Source organism: Daphnia pulex, chromosome 12, assembly GCF_021134715.1.
Source record: "Daphnia pulex isolate KAP4 chromosome 12, ASM2113471v1".
Lineage (NCBI taxonomy): Eukaryota > Metazoa > Arthropoda > Branchiopoda > Diplostraca > Daphniidae > Daphnia > Daphnia pulex.
Genome location: NC_060028.1, coordinates 4407309 through 4432065, shown reverse-complemented (window position 1 = coordinate 4432065; position 24757 = coordinate 4407309). Strand labels below are relative to the sequence as shown.

The following is a 24757-nucleotide window of genomic DNA, read 5'->3' as shown; positions in this document are numbered from 1 at the left end:
GTTTTCATGTGTAATCCGGCGAAGTACGAAATCCACCGGACAATTGCAAGCATCATTCCTTCAATAGGCTACTGGTTACACTCAAATGCTCTGCAGGTGTGTCGATCTTGTTATTACTGTTTTCTAACACATTCTTCGTGATAAAAATGACGTGCTCGGTGAACTGCGTGTGTGATTTGTTAATACAACCTGACCAGTGTTATAAAAAAACTTTTCCACGAGTGCCTTAATTTGGTCAAAGAGGATAGGGTAGCCTACAGAGCAGGTGCCATTTCGTGGCCTACTAGTTCCTTGAAATGTTTCTGGATTTGAGTACCGAATTTTTCGTTGACGCACAACAACAGCCGCAGAACGGAAGAAGGTGTCCCACGAATGAAAGTTACCGAGCAGTGCTGATTATTATCTTTACATTTGACTTAAATTGTTCGCCACAAGCTGCATTAAAAACAAGTGTTAACCAACATCGCTTAAATTAGTTGTGAGCTTTAAAGAATTTACGTTTGATTTCCGATCAATTACTCCGCCTGAAGGGGTTGACGTCGAAAATAAAATCGGTCGGGGAGAGCGTGGCTGCAGACAAACGCCTCCGAGCGCACAAAGGAAACCAGTCATGTTAGCCCACTCGTTGACTTGATCCTAGTTTGAGTAACAATGTAATAAACATGCCTGGGTATTTCCACCCCCCCCCCCCAAAAAAAAAAAAAAAAACAAGTTCCGTTCGTGTTCCATGCTCTAATGAGATGCTCTCCGGTTGCCGGCTGATCGGTGAAAAGATTCATTGGTTTGGCCTTCTTCCACGCGAGCTTTCGGATAAGACTGTAACTCCTTGGTAGCGATATCCCAATATTTTAATGTATCTTCCCATGCCAAAGAAAATGTTAAAAATTGGATCTAGTGAACTATTTAAATTAAATGGAATTTAACCAGTAGGAACCCAGGCGTAAAATGTTCAATTTTACGTATAAGCAATGTCATTATTCGCTTCTGTAAGGCAGCGCGCCCTGAAAACATGGAAAAAGTTAATAATGAACTCTATCAGGAATTGAGAAGAAAAATTAAAAATAACGATGAATGTCAAAATAATTTGAAAATGAAATAAAATAAACCGAAGAACAAAGCCCAGGTGAGAACAGTCTACTAATGTTAGACCGCAAATTACCGTGCTGTAGTTGTTGGCAGGGAGCACGAGAATCCAAGCCGGCTGTAAGTAATGGTGAATTGTGAAATGGAAGACAGATTCATTTACAAAATGCGCTTAAGTCCCGTGATTACATGGATGACAAAGATGCGCAAAGACGGAGAGAACGAGAAGATACAAAGGAGAGGATAAGCGATGATTTTACTGGTTGTGAAAACAGTGGAAGCAGCGGCAAGTTAATTCCTTGTAGACGTAGTAAACAAAGATTGCGGCCAGTTAACAGCTCAGTGAAGATGGAACTGGAAGGAAAGTGAACGACCGAGGGGTGTACGGACGAATTATGTGAGGGATGAAGAAGAGAGTAAAAAAATGGGGTGGTTTGAAAAAGATGAGAAGCATATAATACATTAATGGAGCTAGACTATAATATATATATAGGCCTATATACATATAAAGCTTCTTCATCTTCTCATTACTCGATATGTTTTTTCTTCTTCTTCTTCTTCTTCGTTGCTCAATAAAACGTCAAACAGTGTTGTTTACCACCCCCGTATCTTCGTCCGATGCTGGCGCGTTTACTCTATAATATTATGCGCTGCACACAGCTTTAAGTGTTGGTACTGTGTATATGGTTTATTCACGCGACAGCCAACACTATGGTCCTTCAAGAAAGGAGGGGGTGAGCATGACGTAACGCCTCAATTATGTATTCAGGGTGATGCGGATGATCTAACGCACCTTCCGCACCGCTTCAAATATACAAAAAAGACGGCATCTAGTTCTATTTTATTTATGTCGACCTGCTGTGGAAATCGCGGTGGGAACAGAACTTCAACATTCCGGTCGCTAATTGATTCAAGACATCGCCCCTCTGTATACCTTACGGCACACAGTCTTTGATAGTATAAGAACTAGGGCCGAAAGAATTGGCTAGATCGCTTTAGATTCCTTTATTCTCATACCACTGCCTTTGTGTAATATAGGACACATAGTTGCCGCAGGATCTTGTATAACCGAAAGTTGGAAGCTCCAAGACTCCATTTCAGATTTCAGAAAGAATAGGGTATTTAGGGATTAACATATAGGATTCGCTATACTTTGAATGCCGTTCTTATTCTGTCTTTTTTGTCTGTTAGCTGTAATGTACCAATCCATCCATTCGGCATTCGATGTTTTAAAATTCGCGCAACCTAATCGGAAACTTTATACATCTCCTACATCTAGCGGTAAAGAATGAAACCCCACCGCAGATTTTATTATAGCCGTTCTAGTGTCGCAATATTTTTTCCCGTTCTAGTTTCGTCGCTTAAATATGGACGTTCTAGTGTCGGGTGGGCGTTCTAGTGACGCATTCAAAATACATCTAGTGACAAAGAATCATTCCCTAAGTTCTAATGTCGCAAAAACCGTTCTACTGTCGCAGAGGTTTCCGTCCTATTGTCGTTACTAAAATGTGGACGTTCTAGTGCCGCAGCGGAATTTAGAGGTTTTTCCGTCCTAATGTCGTGGCTAAAATATGGACGTTCTAGTGTCGGAAGGGCGTTCTAGTGTCGCGTTCTAGTGACGCATTCGATTAGTCCTTGTGGTTATTAGTCCCAATGTCGCTATCCCATGGGAATAAGTAAACCTTTGGGTTGGGAATTTTTTTTATTTCCATTTTTTCAAAAAGCGATACTGTATTTACAAAACCAAAATTAAAAATACTATACTGAACTAACTTTGGTACTTAGTCAGATTTTCAATCACTCACTTCGCAGTCCGGTCCGCTTATCAGTTTCAAGTTTGAACTTCGACGACTCATTGAACTTCGTGTCTACTAAAACTTATTCCTTGGTTCATAGATGCCGCTAGAAGCATCAAGCTTCCCGCTCGTTGGGTGAGTGCCAAATGAGTAAGCTCGCTTACGAAAAACTCGACGCGTGAAGATCCTTTCAGCAGCTGATCATCCATAAAAAAACCACTTTCCAAATTATGTTCAGTAAAAAATTGGGAATTTCGGTGATGTTGAGCACCGAAAATAATTCAATTTGAGCGGAATGACAGAATTTTTTTTTAATTAGCATTGCCTACGAACACGTTTCCATTTTCAACACTTACAAACAGCTTATTTTTTGTAGAACTAGTTTTTTCGAAATTCGGCTATTTTGTAGACAAAAATATGTTATGCATCTCATGATTAAAATCATAAAAAATCGTACCGTACTCTTCAATCGAAAGGTGTATATAGGATCGTCCGAAAGTTGAGAACGGTAGTAATGGTATCGAATATAATGGTAGTCGAACGTTGAAAGCCAACGCCTACGTTCTATCTTGTATTTTATTCTAACCGGAACAATATGTGATGTGATGTGATGCTATAGTGTATAGGGAAAGGAACAAAAGGTATAATAACATTTCCGACCGGACGGAAAGCCAACCCTACGCAGACCTATAGTGAACAATCAAACACGTGGGTAGTCAGCTGTTGGCAAATAAAAATTTTTTAATCTTTTTCGTTATTCGTGTAAACCTTCTGATGAGCTTGATCACAAATAAGGTATACGTGTTTGAACTGAATAGACCGGATTTCCAAGTAGGAAGTCCAGGTGACTGCGCTTCCTATATATATTGTACAACCTTGACCAAATTTGCTAAGTGTAAAATTTCATCAAAAAAAGTTAAGCTTGTTATAAAATTGTGACCCGTAACGAATTTATTAATTTTAACAAATAAAATGTGTGCTTTTCATCAGATTTTCATTTCAAGAAATGAAAATTCGAAGAAACTACAACTAATGACAAAAAAATTGCACAACTTTAACATTAAGTTATTTCGACATTCGAGTAATCTCAAAATACGTCAAACATCATCAAGCTATATATTTTCAGCAAAAAAATGCGTAAAGTTGGGATGAAATCAAATTAAAATGATCTCGAACTTTTTCTAATTCGAGTGAATTGCCAAAATGAACTTTTAATTTATTTATTAATATTACGAAAATGCATCAGAAAATAACGGTAGGCCTTTATTTATATTTTAAGCACATGATGAAAGGTGTGTTGTGGGAACAATGGCAAACTAAAAAACAGACAACATTAGGTTTCTCGAATAGAAAGGTAGGAGGCTATATCAGCGGCATCCGTACCTCCTCGTCGCATTGTTTCAACGGCTGCTTAAGTTGTTGGATCACTTTTCGCACCTCAGAAACAGAAAGAGGCTGGAAATTTTATATTTTCTACAATCGATTAATTTATTTGTTATTGACTCACTACAGTTAGTTAGAAAAAAATGAAAGCGGTGTTCTATTATCTTTCTTCGCTACTTGTTTTTGCAGCCTCCGTCATGCCCAACACATCATTAAGAGGTAGGTTAATTCTAGAATAACACATTGTTGTTTTATTTTTATTAATTTTTTATTTCTCATAGATACTGAGACTCTACAGGATTCTAGTGCATCAGCGCAGTCATTACTGAAGATGGGAACTATGAGTATGACTGACAAGGATTCCTCGATGATGTCGTCCAGCAGCGAGGATGGCCAACAAGTGACCAACATTGGTGACAAAAGTGATGAAGTTAGTGATACTTCTGAACTTCCAGGGTTTAATTTGTCACTATTTCCTACCGCTTCAATTTTTGGCGCCAATCCGATGTTTCAAAAATTACAAGGTAAACACTAAACAGCTTGTAAATCATGAAAACATAAAATTGTATAGTTAACGCGTATTTTGCCAGAATCACTGCGGGTAATTCGCGATCAACTCAACACCCTGTGGAGTTTAAATGAAGATAGTTATCCTTCATTTGATATTCCAGATAACTACGTTAACAGCACCTCCTATTCCAAAGTAAGACCATAATATCTGATAAATATTTGCGCAAGCTTTTTGAGATAATATACGCAATATTTTCTGTAGCTTGTTAACGGTACGCTGGTTACTGTTAACGAAACCATTTATAAGGTATTGTAACACAACTTTCAGCTTAGAATTAATACAGACTTTCTAACGTTTTTAATTAATAAGTTGACAAACCAGGATGGCATACAGTCCTTTTACCACACTAAAGCGATATCGATATACCCAGATAACGACACAGATTCTACTCTTCACAAACAGCATGTTATTACTCACGAGAAGGAAACCAGGATAGACAACTCAGCTATGCGAGATTCGGGTAATTCTGCTGAAGAGGTCGACATTGAAATAGAAAATTCAACCGAGATTCATGCATGACTGTAATTTAGACACCAAAAAATTTATTCCGCCCTTTTTTAAACACAATGAGGTCCAAGTAGAAAAATTCTTACTCCCATCCCATGACAAGGCACCTATAACTTTAACCAAAACTTACATTTTTTTAACAAACACCATTTTGAGAATACATCCATGCATGATCTAGCTAATTTTGTTAAATCCCAATTTTATTTTTTTAGTCCTTTAATTATTAGTTTTTATTACCTAATATTTAAAGGCGCATTGTTACTTTTGACACAATTCCCATGTGTAACAACTACACCGTTAACAGAGAAATAAAAATAGCCAAAAGATTATCCGAATTCATTTTATCGATGTATTTTGAGTAGCAAACAGAAATTCTGCAAGCTAACAGAACATGCATGCATGGATGTGTGCTCTTTTCAAGATTTAAAGTTGCCTTTCACAAAACATAAAAGAACGTCAAGCGACTTATCTTCAGCAATGTCTTCTTTAATTTATTATTTCATTTTATAATATTTAATAGTACCTTTGTCGTCGCTTAACGTTTAAGAAGTTTGCTGTCATGTTGATCTAGAGGGAAAGATCAAAGGGAGGGGGAAAAAACTAGACATCAACATATAGTAAAGGAAGGCATTGATAGTGGAGAAAATAAATATTGCTCCAAGATATGAGGAATGCATTTCACAAACAAACAATGGGGAACAAGGATGTTAAATTAGACATCGTATCCTGATATGAAATCTAAATCTTTGGGTGGTGACTGACAAGGAAATACCCAGAAAACTGGACTTCCCCGACCACACACTTCTGTTAGCAATGCTAGTCGAGGTTTTCTTGGCCTAATTACAAATTGCGAACAGAAGACGATTAAGTAGATTTCTTTCTGGCGATAAAGTATAAATGAATGAAAACCGAAAGTTAAGTACCTGAATGGCCCTTGTTGTTTTGCTTGTTCAACGGCCGTCTCGTCGCCAAAAATAGCCTGCAGCTGATCACACATTATCGCTGTCACAAACAATCCAAACAGCCCACTTTCAACCACGAGTATGATTGAGTGCAATCTTATTTGAAATCAATCTTAGTTTTAAAACATTGGCTGGAACATAAATCTTAATATATGAGCTTTATCGGAGTAAACCTTACATTCTTGTCTGGGTTATTAATTTGTCCTTATGACAATCTTCACAATCTTGAATCCAGGAAAAAACTACTAGAAAGACGGCATAGGCGGACAATATTCCCACATAAAACAGGAATTGAAGGAAGTATTTCTGGTTGTATTGACCTGCAATACAATGTTTTTTTTTTTATATGTTTGCCTCTGTAATTGAAGTAAATTATCTTATTTACCGATACAGTTATTCACCCAGGGGCAATGATGATCCATTCTGCGCACACATCTCTGGCAAATCCTTAAAAAAATAAAGATTTGTTTGTCAAATTGCGTTCTAAAACCTGATCACAGTAAACTAAAAAAAAATTACCTACAGTGATGAGCTCTGGGAGGACTACAGAAAAAATGCTCATTAAAACTAAATTGTTGATAGCACACATATGTATACAATTATAAAATATCTCATACCGGTACGTTTCACATCGTGCGCAAACAGTGTACTCATCTTTTCCTGATGGTTCCTTATGTGTCCCTAAATAATAATTACAGATATGTTTTAAGCAGTTGATTAAATTAATTGTTGTAAACCTATTTAAAAGCATCAACCTATTAAAAGCATACGCATATTCTTAGTTTCCTATAATGTAAATTGGTGGGAGGTAATGGCTTGTACATTTTATTTTACTGTGTTAAATAAAATACTTATGTATCTATGTTCGCATGATTTCCACTTTTATAGTAGGCTATACTTTCAAGTTTCAACACGGTAATTTATGAGCTGACTACCCTTGCTACACTTAAACCTAATACAAATTTATAAGTAGTACCATCTAAAAAAAATATAATACCATTTGAAACTGAGAAACAATAAAGCAAAATAAATAATATTACAACAAAGAATAATAATAACTATTATCAGACCTGTGTGAAGTTCAGCAAAATCTAGTTTGCTCTGCGGAAGAGGGACAATGCCAGGGTCTGAAAACACTGTCCGCAAGTGAGAGAAGGTGAGAAGTAAAATTATGGAGTTGAATGCAACTGCATGAAAAGCTCCCCATAAACTGTAAATAAAAAGTAAATTTAAAGAATAACAAAAACTATGAGTTTTTATGGAACAACAAAATATTCAAGGGAGTCTTTACCTGTTGTGAAGAGTTTGAATAACAATCCATCTCACAACAACATAGTCTGCGTAAAACACAGCCAAATATGTCATGAAAATGCAAATAATTCCACAGGGATCCTTGCGAAATAGAGGCATTTTTTCATAAAACACAGGCTTAGAAAAAAAACTTGTTTCAGAAATAAGCAATCCAATAAAGAATTAAAAATCTAGTTTTATGTTTCACATTAAACTGTGTCCACTTTTTGTTGCTTGCACTATGTATAGTCAGTAGTGTAAACTGATCAACTTGCTAATCAGTTACCACATTACATTGCATTAATATTATAGAAATAGAAATAGATAATAAACACACTGAGAAATTACAGCAATTACAGTAATCAGACTATCGGTCCATAAGAGCTTTGCAGCCGATTTTCGGACCCCTATTTCCATAGCCTGTTTCTTTGCTTATTTCTGTAATCGTCGTCATGTAATTCGTTCGATATTCTATAACAATGGTCGCTAGATGTCACATTCGTTTACAAAATCGTTCGAAACATACATCCTTCCCCCCCTTCCATGTTAAATGCGCGTGCGCAGTGCGCACGTATACTAATTTGCGTGGAACTTACTTGTTTTTTTTTTTCACGGTGAAACCTTCTCAATAGTCAATACAGTATAACGAACTACGAACAATAATAAAAACCAATTTAAAATCAAATCAAACATGATATAATTCAAACATAAAATATGGTAGATTTTCCTAGACGTTTCCTGACTTAATTTCATTTAACAGTGTTTTTTATGTAAATGGGAAGTGTGAAAAAGTGAAATAGTATCAGGCAGAAAAATTTAATACGATGAATGTTGGCAAAGTGAGTAACTCCATTTCTGTAGTCTGTACGACCACCTAGCCCCTAAATGGAGTTGGCATTCCATCCGCTCAACTTAGTCGACTCCGCTTTCCAATAATATTAGTCTTTCAAATTCCATCCGTCTACATTGTTTGATGCTACACTGATTATTGTGGGACGATGTTGTATCAAAAATTCACAGACTGCTGTACAAGGAAAAGCAAAATGTCTATTAATCAAATCTGAAATTTAGCAATATTTCATTTCTTTAACGATCGTCCTGCCATTTGGTAGATGTATAACTTTTTTTTACTTGTATGGTGATTTGCGGTAGCGATACAGTTAAATAATCTAGGTGATATCGAATTTGAAAAGCGTTTGTATTTAATTGAGCGCTAAACTGGACTATTGGCAGAGAGTGGCAGAGTGCCCTGTCATCGGATTTCTTACTTCGTCCAAAAAAAATTTGAATTTTGCGTGATAGCCGTAGAGACTGGGGAATAGATTAAGGCGTGCGCGGCTGCGCGCTGTCGCGCTCCTTTAGTCTATTTACGGAATAATAATTTTAATAAAATCACCACAGGAATACACAAGATTCATGGTTGTAAGGCATGTATTGCGCATTTGTTCAGCGCTTGCTTTTTGTTTTGTACTTGGAAAAACTTGAAATGCGCAGGATAAGCAATCAAATCTGGTGAAATATTTGTTTCCTATGCAGTCAATTCTGCTGTCAGCACACTAACTTCTCTGTTACCATGGATACGAAAAAACAGTTCGCTAGGATAATTCTTTAGTAGTTACTTAGTTATTGCTTCCAACGACAAACGGAAGTTTCGCTTTTATGAAAAAAAATTCGCCCGGATTTGTAAAGAGGAAAAAATTTGTTGAAAAACTGCACTACTTTAAAATTACTTTCAATTTGGAATAAGTAGCAGTCAAGATTATACGCTTAATGTGTGATATATAGAGAGAAAGTATCCAAAGTGCCCTGTGTAGGAAAAACGTCAAAAGAGAAAATCTGTCTGAATACGCTTTTGGTCAATATTAGAGTAGTGACTAAATTACATCTGCGCTTCTTTCTCAAGTAGGAGACGACTATATTCCTTCTTCTGTTTCCCTTTGTATAAGCTTGCACTCAATCTAATTATAACATATCCTGTTTTGGATGGTCATTCTTTTTTAGAGTACGATGGATAATCTGTACATCGCGCTCAACAAAGAATTTGAAATTCCTATCGACAACCTCGAAGTTTATCTCGAAAAAACATGTGCCGTAGCCGCTGAAAGACCGCTGGACGAAAAAATCATCCGTATCCTGAAGAAACTATCTGCGTTGCTCTGGCAGCGTTATCAAATAAGTCGTGTGCGTATAAATAAATGCATTTAATATTTTTCAACTCAGAAGAAATAAGCTATTAAATTTGAAAAGGTCAAAGGAAAAAATATTTCAGAAATTAAATTGAAACGAGCTAGTCTTAAGCTCAGAGTATGAACGATCCAAACTTAAACCTCGACTAAAACGTGTGTTAAATCGAGTTTTAATCGGCAACTTTACCAGAAAATTTCCTAAATAGTTAACCTTAATGAGTTTTCTTTTCTTATTTAGGGAGAATGTTCTGAATTACAGTGCACGCTTTCCGAGGTCTCGACTATTTCTCTTGTCAAAGTATTATAGACAACTATCTAACAATTCAATTTTTGATTACAGGAGCTCCTTTTAAATTCAGAAAGACTTCGCACCTTAACTATCCTTCGCCGTGATGAAAAGAAATATCAGGAAAGGCTCCAGAAGAATTCGTGGCTACTGGTAAGTTATGACTTGTGACTCATGGACAAGTAAAATTCCATCAGCAAATTAGGTGGCAAAATTAGGTGTTCTTTTCGTAATTCCCGTATTCAGGTTTAAAAAACTTTTCCTTTTAACACAGGAAAGGGTGCGCGAACGTGGCAGAACCCACATTCGAATCGCTAGAGAAGCTCAAGATCTGAAACGTTACGTAGAAGAACAAAAGGAGACAATTGTTCAATTAAAAAAGGATATTAATCGCTTAAAAAAGAAATGCGGGAGGCAGAATCGCCCGTCCTCCCAAAATTACCGAGTTGGTTAGATCTTGCTTCAAAAATATGTCTCCATGGCCCATGCACGTCTTACGAATTCTCCTCTCTCTCAGTCTTAGTACTGGTCTACAATACAATGTTTCCACCTGCAGTTAAAACGTTATTGCAATTATAACAAAACTTCTAATGGTCTAGAATGAACAATAAATTAAATCAATTTAATCAAATCAATTTAAGCACTTTAAGTATATGTAAAGAAACAGGACTGAGTTCAATTACATAAACAGCCAAAAATAGATTTCATAATTTACAAAAATGAATAAAAAATAATAAAAAAAGATCCATGTTATTTTCATTTATCTATCTAAAAAATTTATTCCCGAATTTTGATTAGACATCCTGCATTAGACACTCAAATCACCTACAGGAAAAGAGGCAATTTTGTTTTCTCTTACCACACATTTTAATGGAAAATTTTAAGCTTTTAGTCAAAATTGTAATAGATTGTAGGCTATATGAGATGGGCAATGAATGAAGCATAAATGAGTATGACCGACTTTTCTCAAAATCATTCACAGTCGCTTTACTAAGTTTCCGATTTTGCATCTCACTTCAGCCATATTACACGCAGTTTGCTCTATTTCAAGTTTTAAACCAGCTGCAATCTTTTCGAGCTCTTCTTTTTTGTCGCCGACACACCACGCAATACTCACGTGATGACAGGCTTCCTTCAAAATAAAAATAAGGAAGGTAGAAAAAAATTAGGTTTAAATCCATTGCGAATAAAAAAAACCTTGTAAAATGTAGGAAGTTGGTATTCAATCATACAAGAGTCCATTTTTTGGGTTAAAACATTCAGCATTCCGGAAGGATCTTCAATATTAATGGCTACAAAAAAAATGGATTGTAATTGAGCCATGTCATGCATAGTGTTCACAGGATTATACCAAGAAAAGTTCTGTTTCTTTCTTCATTTGTGTAAACCGACAGTACATTGGTACCTAGTAATTGAAAAGGCCTAAATAAAGACAGTATTTAAAAAAAAGACCCAAATGAAAACAGTATTAGTATATAACAAATAACAACAAACCTTGAGATACCATTTAGTTGTTTTTTAACAGAATTGACAAAACCTTCAATCCAAAGATGCCGTAAAATAAATGTTTTTGTTAAACTTATGTGGAAATCATCACAAATTTGGAGTTCAATTCCATAGTTCTGGAAACATTGGGTGATTAATTCAACTGAATTCACAAAGTTAGAGTCTCCTTCCCCTGTGTAAAAGAAATGCTGACATTAAGAATTTATCACTAACATTTGTGGATCTAAATCCTTCATTCTGTGTTGTTGAGTACTGACAAGGCAAATAAATAAATGATGCCCAATTTCCTCTTTCATGTGGGAAACTTCTAATTCTATTTCCGTGCTGAGATGGGTCATCAACAACTTCATCTGGCTCTTCATGTGTGATAAGCCTGTCATAAAAAAAAGAGTTTTAATATTGCCTTATTTTTTTAAATTCATATTTATTTAACTTGGGAGCAGGCAATCTGTTAGGGACTTTCTTGAAAGGCCTGCTGGAAAATTCTTCATCTCTTCCGATTGTCCGCTTCGCAGACACTCGGGAGGAAGCCCAGGGATCTGAATCTTCTTCGTCACTTTCACATCCATAGGCAGCAGCAATCATATCCATTTTATAATATTAACACAGTAAATTGAATGCCCATAAAATCGATCAAATTAATAACACGCTGTGAAAATTTTGAAAAAGGGAGCTGAAATATTATTGTCGTCTGTAGATTTACAAAAAGGTCATTGCCGTACTGTAATAAATCATCGTTAAACTTTGTATTTTGTATTTATTTTTATTTTATTTAAATTTTTATTTAAAATTAATTGTCACAAGTTCCGTTTTTAATCTTTAACCTCAAACAGTCAAACTAATGGATTTGAAGAAACGTTTTTAAAATCCCTTTCTTTTATTTCCACAATTTAGCCACAGATAAAGACCACTGGTTGAAGCTCTCCATAAGAGAATTAACATGGCCAACTGTCGCCAATATTCTTGCTACCCTTCCTCCGATTTCTCCAATCTTGGACTACTTGTCCTGCCCTCTAGTGTACGTTTTCATCTCTACACTCTGCTTACTTCTAATCAATTGCAATGATTCAATTGATTTCTCTGCTTTTTCAATTAGCTAATGTCAAAATTTAATACAATTTGACTTCTTAATAAAAATTTTTAAGGCAAAACAATTTGACTTCTTAATAAAAATTTTCCCTGAGGCTAAGGCTTTAGCCTGCCGAGGGCCTTAACAGGGTTCCCGTAGAGCTCAAAAGTCTCCCTGGAAGGAAATGGGAAAAGGCGGAGCTTAGAGAGAAAAACTACCCCCACGTGACCGAAATCTGGCCTTGCTATTGGCTCCCGTCTCGATTTACCGATCGATATAAAATCGGAAATTCAGTGAAGCCTATACTCCCTGCCACGCGATTTTCAACCCACGGTCCCACATTTTTCAGTCACCGCCGAAACCTGAAAATGGAATTGCGTGGTATACCCAGGGGTAGTTTTTGTGATAGAAATGTAAATGTAAACAAACAATAGATTTAGAATGCATTCGAAGATTCGTGTATTATATTATCAAAGGAAAAGTAATTAAAAATGTTTTCCATGCCTAACAAAAATTGGCGTTTACTTCCGAATTTTATTTAAGTTAATATTTAATGTTTCGGTATTCCCAAGTTTCACTGTATTCATTCAGCTTTTTGTTATGTCCTATAGTCCTAGTCCACAGACACATACCAACAGTTGCTTCCATTGAAAAAAAAACGATTAAACATTCAACAACTTGTGTAAACAGTTATATAATTGGTCTCTTACTAAATTAAGTTATTTCAGGAACTTCAGCATGTTCTTCAGTATATCGAAACAGTGCCAACCCACCTGTGCCAAACTACATGTTTACAACTGGTAATTCTTAATCGCCCAGATGCAGAAAAGTTTAATCTTTAAACCGAATTTGTTCTACAGGAGTAAATGTAGCATGGATCAACTTACAGTGACCAACTTACAGTGACCAACTTCCAGTGACCAACTTGTGGCTAGAGTCGATACTTACAAGGGTATTAGTTGCAATGCTTCCTGACATGGCAAATTATTCCATAGCAGAAATAGGTGAGACACACACATAATCATTGTAGAGTCTAATGTTCTATTTCTATACATAAATTTTTCATCATTAGATGCTATTTGTCGAAAAGCTAAAGTGTTTTGGAGCCAATTCACTGTGATGGAGCCCAAGCTGTTAGCTGTAGGTAAAATTCCAATTGATGTTGAATCGATGTCAATTGATTTATAAAGGTATTTTACAATTTAATATATGATTGTTATTTCGATGTAATTCACTCTCTTTTTTCGCATCACTTTTTCTTGAACTTGAACAAAAGGTGTTGGTGCTCTTTACGTGATAGGCCGACCACGGGTTAGGATTGAAGCTCTGCAAAGTGGAGGTGGTCAGGAATGAGGGATACGTAGTGGAACAGTTCCTATTCCACTGACAGAGTGACAGTTGGTTTTGGCGCAGCATGTGAAGTAGCTCAGCAAGAACTTAAGGTTTTAGTTCATGTCATAGTAGTATCCATACATAACTAATTGATCAAAACCATGTTTTAGTATAATCATGCCAGATTAGTAAACTATCGCAACGCTTGATCGATCAGATTGGTAATAGTTTAACACATGTCGTACGAAATTGAGATCCTGAACACTCCTACCCAGGTTGTGTAAACCTTTCTTTCGCCTACGTCGAGGGAGAAAGTCTTTTCATGGCCCTGAAAGGTAACTTTAAACGCAACTTCCACTACCTTTCATTTTAACTAATTCTTTTTATTACGTAAGACGTGGCACTCTCAAGCGGAAGTACTTGCACCTCAGCATTGCTGGAACTTTCATATATTTTGCGGACCATTGGCGCTGAAGAAGATTTGGCGCATTCTTCTATTCGATTTGGAATTGGGCGATTCACCACCGAAGCTGAGGTTGATTACACGGCAGAAAAGTGTATTCATCAAGTATCACCAAACTTCGAGAAATGAGGTATATACCGACCGGGTTTGGAATTCCCAGACAAAAAGTTTATTTTACTTCCGCTAAAAATGTTAATTTGTCCTTCTTCCTTATTTGTTTATTTTTGTCGAAATGAAAATTTATAAATGCAACGTCGTTCTTTTTTTAAATTATGATCAGTGTTTTAAAAAAGTAGAAGAGTATACAGAGTACAATAAAATAAAAAATTACAGAGTAAAATAAAAAATAACGACAAGAAAATGAAGCACAAGAACAAGACTGCCTAATTCCAAAATTCTTCCAAGATAGCTCTGTCACTTAGCCGAAGGCCAACGCTTGCAACGCGAGCCCTAGTTAAGGCAAAATTACCTAAAACTATTAAACGCCAGCAAAGAATTTTACCAAGACAGAAGGAAAACAATCTTCGTCTGCAAAACCCTTCGTAGCCTCGGTGCAGTACAGTACTTTGTCCGCTAGAGGCACTACAAGCACTCCAAGAACTCGGGGTCAGTAGGGATAGGGCTAAAAGGATAGCACAGCATCAACCAGTGGTCTTTATCTATGATTTAGCAGGGCCCACCGGCCCAGGGGCATAGATAGAGACGACATGGTATTTATTATGGCAGGGCAGGCCGCAGGGGTATGGAGAGAAAAAGGGCAGATTAGAAAAAAGAGATCTGAGTATGAGTATCTGACGCAATTTATTCTTCCGCATTCCGCAATTTTGAAGTTTAGATTCATTAGTTTGAAGTTTGAACTGAAATTTGACAACCAGTTGACAATTGGCAACTTGCTTCAGTCTTATTTGGATTGTAAACTACGTGTCGATCAATTTTACTCCTACTCCCAAACGTCCCTACTGTCGTCCCTACTGTAAAAAAAGGCATAAAACATAAGTTCTTTGAAATGGTTCAAAAGTTAAAAGCTGAAGGATATCAGGAATTCCAAACTGTATTAAAAGATATTGAAAACAAATCAAAGGAAATTTTCATCCTTTTCTCGGGCTCCAAGGATACAACAGGTCATTTTTAGCTTCAGAAACTTTTAAACATTGGAAAGTATTTCAGAAATGTTTTGCCAAACTAATGTTCAAATTTAATGCAGGTCACAGCTGGTGTCCTGACTGTGTTGAAGGTAATAATGATAAATGAATACATGTCTCATCAAACTGGCTCTTTAATATCCTCTTTTTCTATTGAAGCTGAACCTGTCATCGAGAAAGCTTTAGAAAGTGCTCCAGAAGATGCAATTTTTGTGTATGTTGGTGTTGGTGATAGATCCTTGTAAGTTGTTTCTATGATTTTAAAAGAAAATTACTAACTTGGATGAATTCTATTTAGTTGGAAGGACCCTGATTGTGTGTTCCGAACTGATAGCAAGACCAAATTAACTTGTGTCCCAACACTACTTCAGTGGGGGACAAACAAGAGGCTACTTGACAACCAATGCAACAATCTTGATACTGTTCTTATGATGTTTGAGGATTAAGAAATTTAAAAACAAATCAAACACACAAGTCCTGTAACATGACTGTGGGTATTGTTAAAATTAAATATCTTCTAGATGAGAAGTTGCTATATGTTCAATTACCAAGTTTAGTTTGTGTTCCTTAAATAACTAGTATTTGAAATATATTCCATTGTACCTTTGAGCACATCTTTCATGGGTGATAGCCTAGTAATCTAGTATGTAGGAAAATTATGGCTCTAGAAATTGTCACAATTATCTTAAGCCTTATCCTTTTAACTGTTAGATAACTTTATATGTTCAAATGTTACAGTTAAAAGTGAAGTAAATATTGTAAAGGGGAAATGCTATCCATTCAAAATAAATCCTGCTGTCAATCAAAAGATAACTGAAACAAAACAAAATTCAATTGCTACACCAGGCAAAAACAGAAAACGAATTCGTAATCATTGTTTTGTTGTTTTTATGTTTATTGGTTTTTTTTAAATGACTTGGCTATGCATTCAGAACAGCATCTTTGACAATAATTTTTTTTTTTATGAATGAAAGTTATATAATATGTACGTTCTCTAGGGTTAAGTGGCCTGTATAGGATTACTCCATGCGAAATATTGCAGACAATTACGAAGGGCGATCTGGTTCATTCTATCAGGTAGCTTTCAATAAAAAAAATTAGTGTAGGCATTCGAATTCACACAAAAGAAACGTTTGTAAACCCTTATTATTAGTTCTTTAGTAAATTGTGCGCTACCTAGACAGATGCGCTTATTGTTCCTTTCATTTCATATGTTTTAATCATTTGTATAGATGGTCCCTTTTCTTTCAGTAATTTTTTAGGGCAGTCGGCACTCGTCTACCTCTACAACTTATTCGGATAACGAAAGAGTTTTTTTTCTTGTAATTTCCGATAAGACAAGTAGTAAGAGCTCATCTTTTTATATATATATATAAAGAAAAATGTCTGAAAGGCCTCACTCAATGCGAATGAAAAGAAAGTTTCAAAGTCGCACCCCCTTTTTATCACTCATATTTGCTTGGGGCTAAGGGCTCACGTCGATGTTCAGCCGAGTGTTTATTTTAAAATTATCGAGACGATAAATATAATAAAAATACAAAAATCGCTTTTTTCTCTTTTTACCAATGCGTAACTCGAATAGATTTTATTGGTAAAAATAATGCTGCGCGTCTTTCTCAAATAAATTTAGACTTAACAATATTACATCACCTGTGTTTCCTTACAGAAATGTTAGAATTCTGTAAATCGTTTACCATTAAAAATTAATATCCCCACAGCCAGAAACACAGAAATTTATTTGATTGGAGTATGTAGTCGTCTTATTTCGCTTCCGTTTGAAGAAGAAGAGAATCACAAAAGCTTGGCCGCAACGGCAATGACACTCGGAAATCCGGACAGAACGGAAACCCCAAGAAATCTCGTAATATTTTCACTAATTCAAATGAGAAAGTTCGAATTTGAATTAATAAGTCATTGGCAGCAGCACATCACTTTTTTGACAAAAGATATAAAGCGGAAAACTTGAAACTTAGAAACATCACTACGTACGTAACGTACGTACGCCTACACCAAAGTTTATTGCCCTGGGGATGTGAAGAGTCAGTTTAGCTTAAAGCAGCAGCAGCAGCAGCATATACCGCATGCAGGGCTGAATAAGAGTATATATATATATATCTACAGCCGTATATATACTACACGGGGAGAAAAACAAAAAAATACAAAACGAAAGTAAAAGGGGGGAGGGGGGTTTACATGAAGATCGATGTCCGGTTTTCCGGATCCTGAACATGAAACCCTACTTTGCTCGACTGTGTGCCGACACAAGAACAACACCTCGTCTTTCTTTTTCGCCTAGCTCTCTCTCTCTTTCTCTCTTCAATACTCGATCTTTTTTTATTATATGATTATTCCGCCCAGCTGCCGCGTATACATATAGCCTATTCGTTTATTTGGTTCTTTCGCCATTCATGTTGCGGCTATCAGCATCTTGGCTGCATTACTGTCTAGAGGATCAGGACTAAACAGAGTGCAACCTAGCTAGCTCACGCCGTGTATATTATTTGATTATCACTATTAGAGTGTGAGCTGCATAAGGCGATAAACTTATTTGATTTCATCGCATCGTTAAAGAGCAAGATTCTATCGACTGACGTAACGGTAGATGTATAAATCTGACGAATCAAATGATGCGGTTATATAACATTCATTTTCAAATCGAGACATTTATAAACGGCGTTTTAGTGATGGTATCGTTATAAATATGGAAATATATTTGTACCATGAAATATGATAAGCTTGTTCATATTAAAAGATATCTAGATTCCCTGATGACCAACATAAAAACGTTCAACACTCCATCACTCGGCGGTCGAGGGGGGGAATAACATTTTGTCTGGCGGAAGGAAAACGATGATAGTCTATACAGAAAGTCGCTGATTAGCGCTAACCCGCGTAATTAATAGACGTCACTCCATATATTTTCTGATGATTGGCGAGCGCGCGCCAATTTTATATTGAACTGACGACATTGAGGCTCTCTGCTGGCCCGTGTACATGTAGACACCACACCGGAGTCGCGTGCGGAAAGTCAATGGAGGCAAATCAGATTTGCAGCCGCCAGCAGTCAACTAATATAAGATAACATCAATCGATAGCTGCAGAATCTGAAGGGCCAGCACAGCACAGCATCAGCAGCTATAGGACTAAGAAAAAAATAAAGAAAAGAAAAGAAAAGAAGAAAAAGGAAAAAATCGGACGTGTTCGAGTGGTTGCTCTGTCTCATTTTCTCACTCGATGCTAAACTTATCAATGTCTTATCGCGTCCTTTTGGAATGTTTCCTTGGCTGCCGGGCTGCCGGCTGTTTCCTCCTCAGCTGCCAGCCCTCCCAGCTCTTTTCTTCTATCTGTCTATCTATCCTTTTCTCTTTTCTTTTTTTCAGACGAATGACCACTTGATGCCGTGACCAAGATGGTTCTGAACTCTAATTCAATTTACTCTCAACATACACAAGTTCAACCCCGGGAAAACAAAAAATAAAAAAAAAGGCAAGTGTTCATCAGTTTTCTTATTTTTCAAAAGGGCAGAGGATGACTCTCTCTCTCTCTCGCCGACCCATACATAGTAGTAGCTAGCTCACACAGCAGCTCTCGGCGTCGAGAAAGAAGAAGACGAAGAAGAATATAAACGAGAAGATTGGGTTAGTGCTGGAACAATGCGTGTGTGCTGCTGCCAGCGCGAGCGAGGGCCGCCGGTCGGCGCGCGTCTCTAACCCTCCGCAAATTCAATCAGACGGGCCAATACGGAGAGATTAAAGGCGTCGCAGCAAATATCTAAAAGGTTAGCAGACTAGTGATATAATCAAAAAAATAGAAAAAAATAAAATAAATAAAGGGCCGTGCTGTCCGTCGCCTGTATATATAAATATATGTTTGTTGTTCCAATCACGCTTCAGTTGAGATGGGCATTCATCGGTCGGATGACCTAGGGGGCGATTTATTCATACGAAAGGGAGAGCCACCGCCACCCACACTCACACTCCAGACGAAAAAAAAAAAAACGAAAAACTCGGCCGCACTTGAATAGTTGCGTAGATCCCAAAAAAGACGTGCAGTGGGAGAGAATGATCGACGACCAATGGGAAATCAAAGGAACAGGCACGGCCACCACCATTGTCTTGAGCGGAGGGGGTGACAGCGTGAGGGCTGTATACGGTCTCCCGAGTTCCGACAGTATGTCATCACCCACTGCCAGTACTCCCTACCCCCCAAAAAGGGTAGCATTTTCTTCCGCTTGGCCGCTTTTCAATTGAAATATTTTCTTATGCACTACGTAATCATTTGGCGCCCTTCTTTTATTTTTTAGGCCGTTCCGGATTTTTCTGCTGGGCCCAAACATTGTTACATAATAAATGCCGCCCATTTCTGGGCGCTTTTATACTTTGTGTTGGGGTTCATCTTTTTTCTTTTCTTTCTTTTCTGTCTTTAACACTTGGAAAAGTCAACTATCAGAGAGCAGATCCTATATATAAAAGGGCTCAAGTGGTCGACTATTGATCCATTCTTCTTCTCCGACGAGAGAGAGAGAGATGCTGCTGCTGCTGCTGCTGCTGCCGGTTGTCTTTAAGAAAAATAGCGCACCCCAAAAGGCAGCAACTATAAGGCAGAGCAGCTCGTTGATTTCCCTCCACGGCAGATCAAGACTTGACGAGAGACTCGCGGGGTTGTTCTCGTACACGTAAGATAATTAGTGAGCCAACCCCCTACTGAGAGCTAGAGCTATATGGAGCTACGGCTGTTGTGTGTAGCATTTATTGGTCTCGGCTTCCATATCTCGAAATATATGTCTATATGCCTGTATAACTTATAGACTAAGATATATAGTACATATTTTTCGGATGTGTCGAATCCCCAAAGGTGTCGTCCTTTTTCTTTGGTCCTGGTATAACGCTCCCACGAATTGTGGATCAAGAGGAAAAGTCGACTGTTGTATGGAAACAATCATGTGTCCTCCACCTCCTAGCTAGCTAGCCTATATAATACTCCATCGTCGACATCGATTGATGACAAGGCGCTGTACCACATCATCGCTCAGCCCCGATGCCAATCAAGTCATTTTTCTAATGCCAGCCCAGCTAGCTACTAGCAGGCTAGCTGCTGTGTGAGCCATCGTCGTGAGATCCTGATGCCAATCACGGACGAAAGGGGTCGGCGCGCTAATAGGCTCCATCACACCTCTTCTCGACAAGAGGCTTAGACTTTGGAGTTGTGGTATTCCGACCGTTGAAAAACCACCGAATCAATTATTAACATTTCATTTGAATAATGTGGATACGTCTCAATTTCATGGAATTCTTTTGTTAAAAAGGGAAAAAGTTTGATGGTATTTCGTCGTAACAAGCTGATTACTTGAAAGTTTACGGAGGGAATTTGTAAACACGAAAATCTACTATTTAAATAGTGGTATACCGGTGGTACTAAGGAAATGAACAGATGAATCCCTTAGTCTCTAGAATTTCTCGTCTTCAACGACCAAAGTTTCGTTTTCATATTTGTTGGCGTCATTTTCGTTCACCGATTTCGTTCCGCCTAATCATATAAACGCATATGAATACGTACATCCCGCTCGTCCCGTTGCCATAGCACATTCTTGGCATTGATTACTTCAAAACAAATTGATTCCATTTCTGTGCGCGGTGAAAACATTCTCCGACAACAAGTAATAATAAGCTAAAATCTAATCTTATTAAGAACGCCCACTTGTCTACTATATATCTCTGCTGACGACAAAATAACCAAACAATGCGAAAATTGGGCGCAACCAGGCCAAAGGCGAAAGGCGCTTTGACTATATTTTCCCGAAGGTGAAAACTTGGCCAAGAGTCTGGAAAAAAAGGAAATTCTTGGTTGTTGCTTCACGCTCGTAAGTTTGTGCCTTAATGAAAGGTGACGAGGCAATCGCTGTCGACTCGTAACGGTCAGCTGGAGCAGCTCCAAACAAACAAGTCCGTCCTTCTGTTGGCACGACCCACACAAAAGCACACCACCAAGTCCCGAAATAAGTCGCTGTATAGCTAGTACACTGTGCACAGCATGCAGACAGGGCAGTCGAGTTCATTTACTTGGTTCATCCAGGGCTGACAAAGTATAGGCTTTGAAATGAAAACAAAGAGGAGACGCGTGTTACCTTGTGGAATTTTATCGTTGATTTTATCGACGATACTTTTTCTCCCGTGTAGAATTTGTTGTCTACATACAAAAAGAAACGAGAAACGTTTCGCGCAACACTATATACAGACTTCTCAAGTAGGCTATACAGAGATCGCCATGAATTTGTTGTTGGCCACACACATTTTTTGTCTATTTTTTTTTTTGTTTTTTTTTATTTTGACTCTGACGTCTTATTTATTAACAAACTCACTTACCAGTATGTGTGTATGTGCATCGACAAAGAAAAGTATAAGAAAATAAATAAATGAGTTGCCGAACCCAATTATCCTTAGGACAGGCGAACGAGAAAAGGCTCTTGTCTCGGGAACTTGACGACTTGACGCTAATAGACGTGATGATTTATCTTTTATTTGGCTATATTTTGTAAAGACACAAACTGATGATGCTCTTTTTAGATTTATGGTTCTTCTTTTCTTTTAAACCACCACCATCAGTCCATCACCAGAGTCTGTAGAGTGCGGTGAATCGTTTGAAGGTCTTGTTTCTTTTTGGAAAGTGCGAGCTGTTGAACCAAGTCACTTAGGTTACGTCCACTTGTGTGAACAAGTTCCGCATCTACTCCCCGACGAACCTCCCAGCCCCCCCCCCCCCCCCCCTCCCGCCAGCTTTAGTTATCATTCTCGTCAATAATAGTCACGCCGATTCCGTGAAATCGTCGAGTCTGCCGGAGCGACACACGCGGAATAAATAACTGTTGAGTGCAACAGCACCTTTTTTCTCTAACTGTTACCGTACGGTTGTTGTTGTCGAGCACGTGTGACGACATTTAGCTGAATGCCAAGAGAAGCTTATCCTCTTTTGATAGCGCTCGGATGAAATAAATGACGTCACTAGCAATTTCATCGATTCATTCAATATTAACTTGAAATGTATTATTCATTTTGATGTTTATTCCGAGAAAACTCAATTAGATCCGTCAAACTCTGCCAGATATTACAAAAGTTGGATCCAAAGTTGAATCCGATTTCTTCGCATCAAATTATTCTTTAAAAAAAAAATACTCAAGCAAAGAGTTGAATTGGATTGTGTAGCTATCACTTTTCTGTTTGATGGCTATACATATTTACACAAAAATCGAAGCTTTAAAAGTGTAGAACTATTACTATAGCGTCGGTCCGTGTAGGCGTAGGTTTTCACTGAAAAAAACAAAAAACAAAAAGAAAACCAACCAGAAATAATAAGTATCGATATAGACTTACTCGCAGTTGAATGTGCAGCATACACCTTATACGTGTGTAATGAACCAACCAACGGTGAATGCATGAACGTCGTCATATCCTTATTCAACCCGGTGATGTATATATATTAAGACATCAGCAAAGGCAAAGGACTTTTATTATGGACAGCTAAACGAATTGATCTTATCTATTCCAAATATACAACACGGGACGCAGTCAAAAACAAAGGGATCGATCCTACATATATTGAAACTGACACGGGCCACATGACGGGCCGAAACTCGACTTGAAATCGATCAAATCCAGATCGAAGATGACGAGTTAAAGAATTCAAGAGGTATCTCGTTTGAATTGCAAATATGTTTCCGAAGTATAGCGCAGCATATAGCAGGAGCAGATATCAACCTGTGTGCTGAAGGAAGAGCGCAGATTGCTGCCCTTTATACAGCGGAATGGCGGCTGCTGCGATTCTCTCGGCAGCAGCCAAAAGACACTTATTTGTTGCGACTTCAAATCAATGGCCCGCCATGTAGAGAACTCAAGCCGGCCAACTCGAGAGAGAGAGAGAGAGAGAGAGAGAGAGAGAATAATGCCAGTCAACTATAAAGTTCTCTCCCTCCCAGCTCGTCTCGATTATTATCGGATAATCTGGTCCATGCAAAGCAGCAGCCATAGCCAAAAAGCATATTTCTGTGGACAGATATAGTCCGTCTATGTTACCATGTCACCTTGAAGGTGGGCTAGTCTGTTTGTCTTATTCATGACGAGCCGAGGACTAAAGACAAGGATCGAAAATGATGTTGTTGTTGGCCAATACAAAATCCGACGACAAGTTTTAAATTATTGGAGGCTTTTGTGTTTAGTATATTCAACGATTTTCTCTCCAGATTTCGGGACTCCCCTTTTCTCTTTCAAAAGAAACAGAAAAAAAACAAAAAAAAAAACAATAATAGAGGAAATGACTACATATACATTACTACCCCCCAGTTTTGGTGTACGTGTAATATGTAAAGGTAGATATTTACGTTGCCGTAGATACGATACGTCCCACGTATTCGAACTCGGTTTGGGCGTTTCCTTTCGTGACAATTTTGATTGAATTCATCGCCATGCTAGACGTCTATATACTTGACGCATGTGTGCCATTGGGGACAGCAGCAAAGCAAAGAAAACGACGGAATAAAAACGAGCCAGCCACGCGTTGCTTTTTTATAAGGTAGCCGGTAGCCTGCTGTATAGGATATGTAAGCGCGTGAGAGCCTTTTCTTTTCTCGTTCTATTTTGAATCTCACTCCTATTTTGAATGTTGTTGCGAAGAGTTGTTGCGAACAACAACGGTATAGTTATTCAGCTTTTATTTCAACAATTAACAGGACTACCTTTTTTCTGCTACTGGGCATTGGGCAAACCCTTTCTTTTCAAATCGTTTTTCGACTAGAATATTTATTACTGTTATTATTTTATCTTCTGCAATGCTATGCGTTCGCACATGATTTAGATATGCGATTCGTGATTTATTTATGCGATTTTTTTTGTTGGCTTATTATTAGGTAAAACTATAACTTACATAACTATATAAGTGGATAAATCGGAACGGAAAAGTCTTGGAGTTCGTACAAGTCTGCTTATCTTCCCAATATAATATACTGATCCAAATTGAACTTTTTGAAACATGTCTGGAATATAAAACGTTCTAGAATAATGTCAAGTAATAAATAACCTAATACTACATATTATCAACTTGAATGTGTCTTCTTTTTGTTCGCCAACTCCGCCTGGGTTGCGAATATCGAGTTGACATTTTACGGAGTTTATAATCGTCCTTGCTGGAATTA

At 37.6% G+C, this 24757-nt stretch overlaps 5 protein-coding genes and 1 long non-coding RNA gene across 17 annotated transcripts; 4 read left to right on the top strand and 2 right to left on the bottom strand.

The window, feature by feature from the left end:
* The first annotated feature begins 2424 nt into the window (after positions 1–2424).
* Positions 2425–5669, top strand: LOC124208431. 3 transcript variants are annotated; one of them, XM_046606140.1, is made up of 6 exons: positions 2425–3014; positions 4452–4481; positions 4544–4786; positions 4853–4965; positions 5035–5079; positions 5143–5669. In XM_046606140.1, exons 2-6 carry the CDS (start codon positions 4460–4462, stop codon positions 5350–5352), a joined length of 633 nt encoding a protein of 210 aa, XP_046462096.1. In that variant the 5' UTR covers positions 2425–3014; positions 4452–4459; the 3' UTR covers positions 5353–5669. The 3 variants fall into 3 exon arrangements, with proteins under 3 accessions (XP_046462096.1, XP_046462097.1, XP_046462095.1); XM_046606141.1 differs by lacking the exon at positions 2425–3014 and adding an exon at positions 3024–3587; XM_046606139.1 differs by lacking the exon at positions 2425–3014 and having other exon boundaries at positions 3594–4481.
* LOC124208428 (palmitoyltransferase ZDHHC3-like) lies at positions 5359–8125 on the bottom strand. Its single transcript, XM_046606136.1, has 8 exons — positions 7594–8125; positions 7373–7512; positions 6920–6983; positions 6822–6845; positions 6688–6749; positions 6481–6622; positions 6264–6398; positions 5359–6176 (listed from the first exon to the last, which is right to left on the bottom strand). The coding sequence occupies exons 1-8, from the start codon at positions 7710–7712 to the stop codon at positions 6053–6055; spliced, it is 810 nt and encodes a 269-aa protein (XP_046462092.1). The 5' UTR covers positions 7713–8125; the 3' UTR covers positions 5359–6052.
* Positions 8126–8197: 72 nt separating this feature from the next.
* On the top strand, positions 8198–10776 carry LOC124208432. Of its 2 annotated transcripts, none has more exons than XM_046606142.1 (5): positions 8198–8431; positions 9594–9773; positions 10017–10052; positions 10119–10217; positions 10339–10776. In XM_046606142.1, the coding sequence occupies exons 1-5, from the start codon at positions 8417–8419 to the stop codon at positions 10516–10518; spliced, it is 510 nt and encodes a 169-aa protein (XP_046462098.1). In that variant the 5' UTR covers positions 8198–8416; the 3' UTR covers positions 10519–10776. The 2 variants fall into 2 exon arrangements, with proteins under 2 accessions (XP_046462098.1, XP_046462100.1); XM_046606144.1 differs by lacking the exon at positions 8198–8431 and adding an exon at positions 8997–9494.
* Positions 10777–10817: 41 nt separating this feature from the next.
* LOC124208429 (U6 snRNA phosphodiesterase-like) lies at positions 10818–12377 on the bottom strand. 2 transcript variants are annotated; one of them, XM_046606138.1, is made up of 6 exons: positions 12004–12377; positions 11828–11943; positions 11559–11742; positions 11416–11486; positions 11262–11356; positions 10818–11192 (listed from the first exon to the last, which is right to left on the bottom strand). In XM_046606138.1, exons 1-6 carry the CDS (start codon positions 12159–12161, stop codon positions 11178–11180), a joined length of 639 nt encoding a protein of 212 aa, XP_046462094.1. In that variant the 5' UTR covers positions 12162–12377; the 3' UTR covers positions 10818–11177. The 2 variants fall into 2 exon arrangements, with proteins under 2 accessions (XP_046462094.1, XP_046462093.1); XM_046606137.1 differs by having other exon boundaries at positions 10818–11196; positions 12004–12372.
* Positions 12378–12733: 356 nt separating this feature from the next.
* LOC124208427 lies at positions 12734–14485 on the top strand. Of its 8 annotated transcripts, none has more exons than XR_006880434.1 (7): positions 12734–13020; positions 13359–13439; positions 13500–13643; positions 13712–13829; positions 13916–14081; positions 14142–14306; positions 14367–14485. It is a non-coding gene; the product is annotated as an uncharacterized LOC124208427 (long non-coding RNA). The 8 variants fall into 8 exon arrangements; XR_006880430.1 differs by having other exon boundaries at positions 12746–13120; XR_006880432.1 differs by having other exon boundaries at positions 13013–13120; positions 13251–13439.
* A 683-nt stretch (positions 14486–15168) lies between these two features.
* On the top strand, positions 15169–16185 carry LOC124208426 (thioredoxin domain-containing protein 17-like). Its single transcript, XM_046606135.1, has 4 exons — positions 15169–15555; positions 15639–15668; positions 15736–15817; positions 15875–16185. The coding sequence occupies exons 1-4, from the start codon at positions 15441–15443 to the stop codon at positions 16020–16022; spliced, it is 375 nt and encodes a 124-aa protein (XP_046462091.1). The 5' UTR covers positions 15169–15440; the 3' UTR covers positions 16023–16185.
* Positions 16186–24757: the final 8572 nt, after the last annotated feature.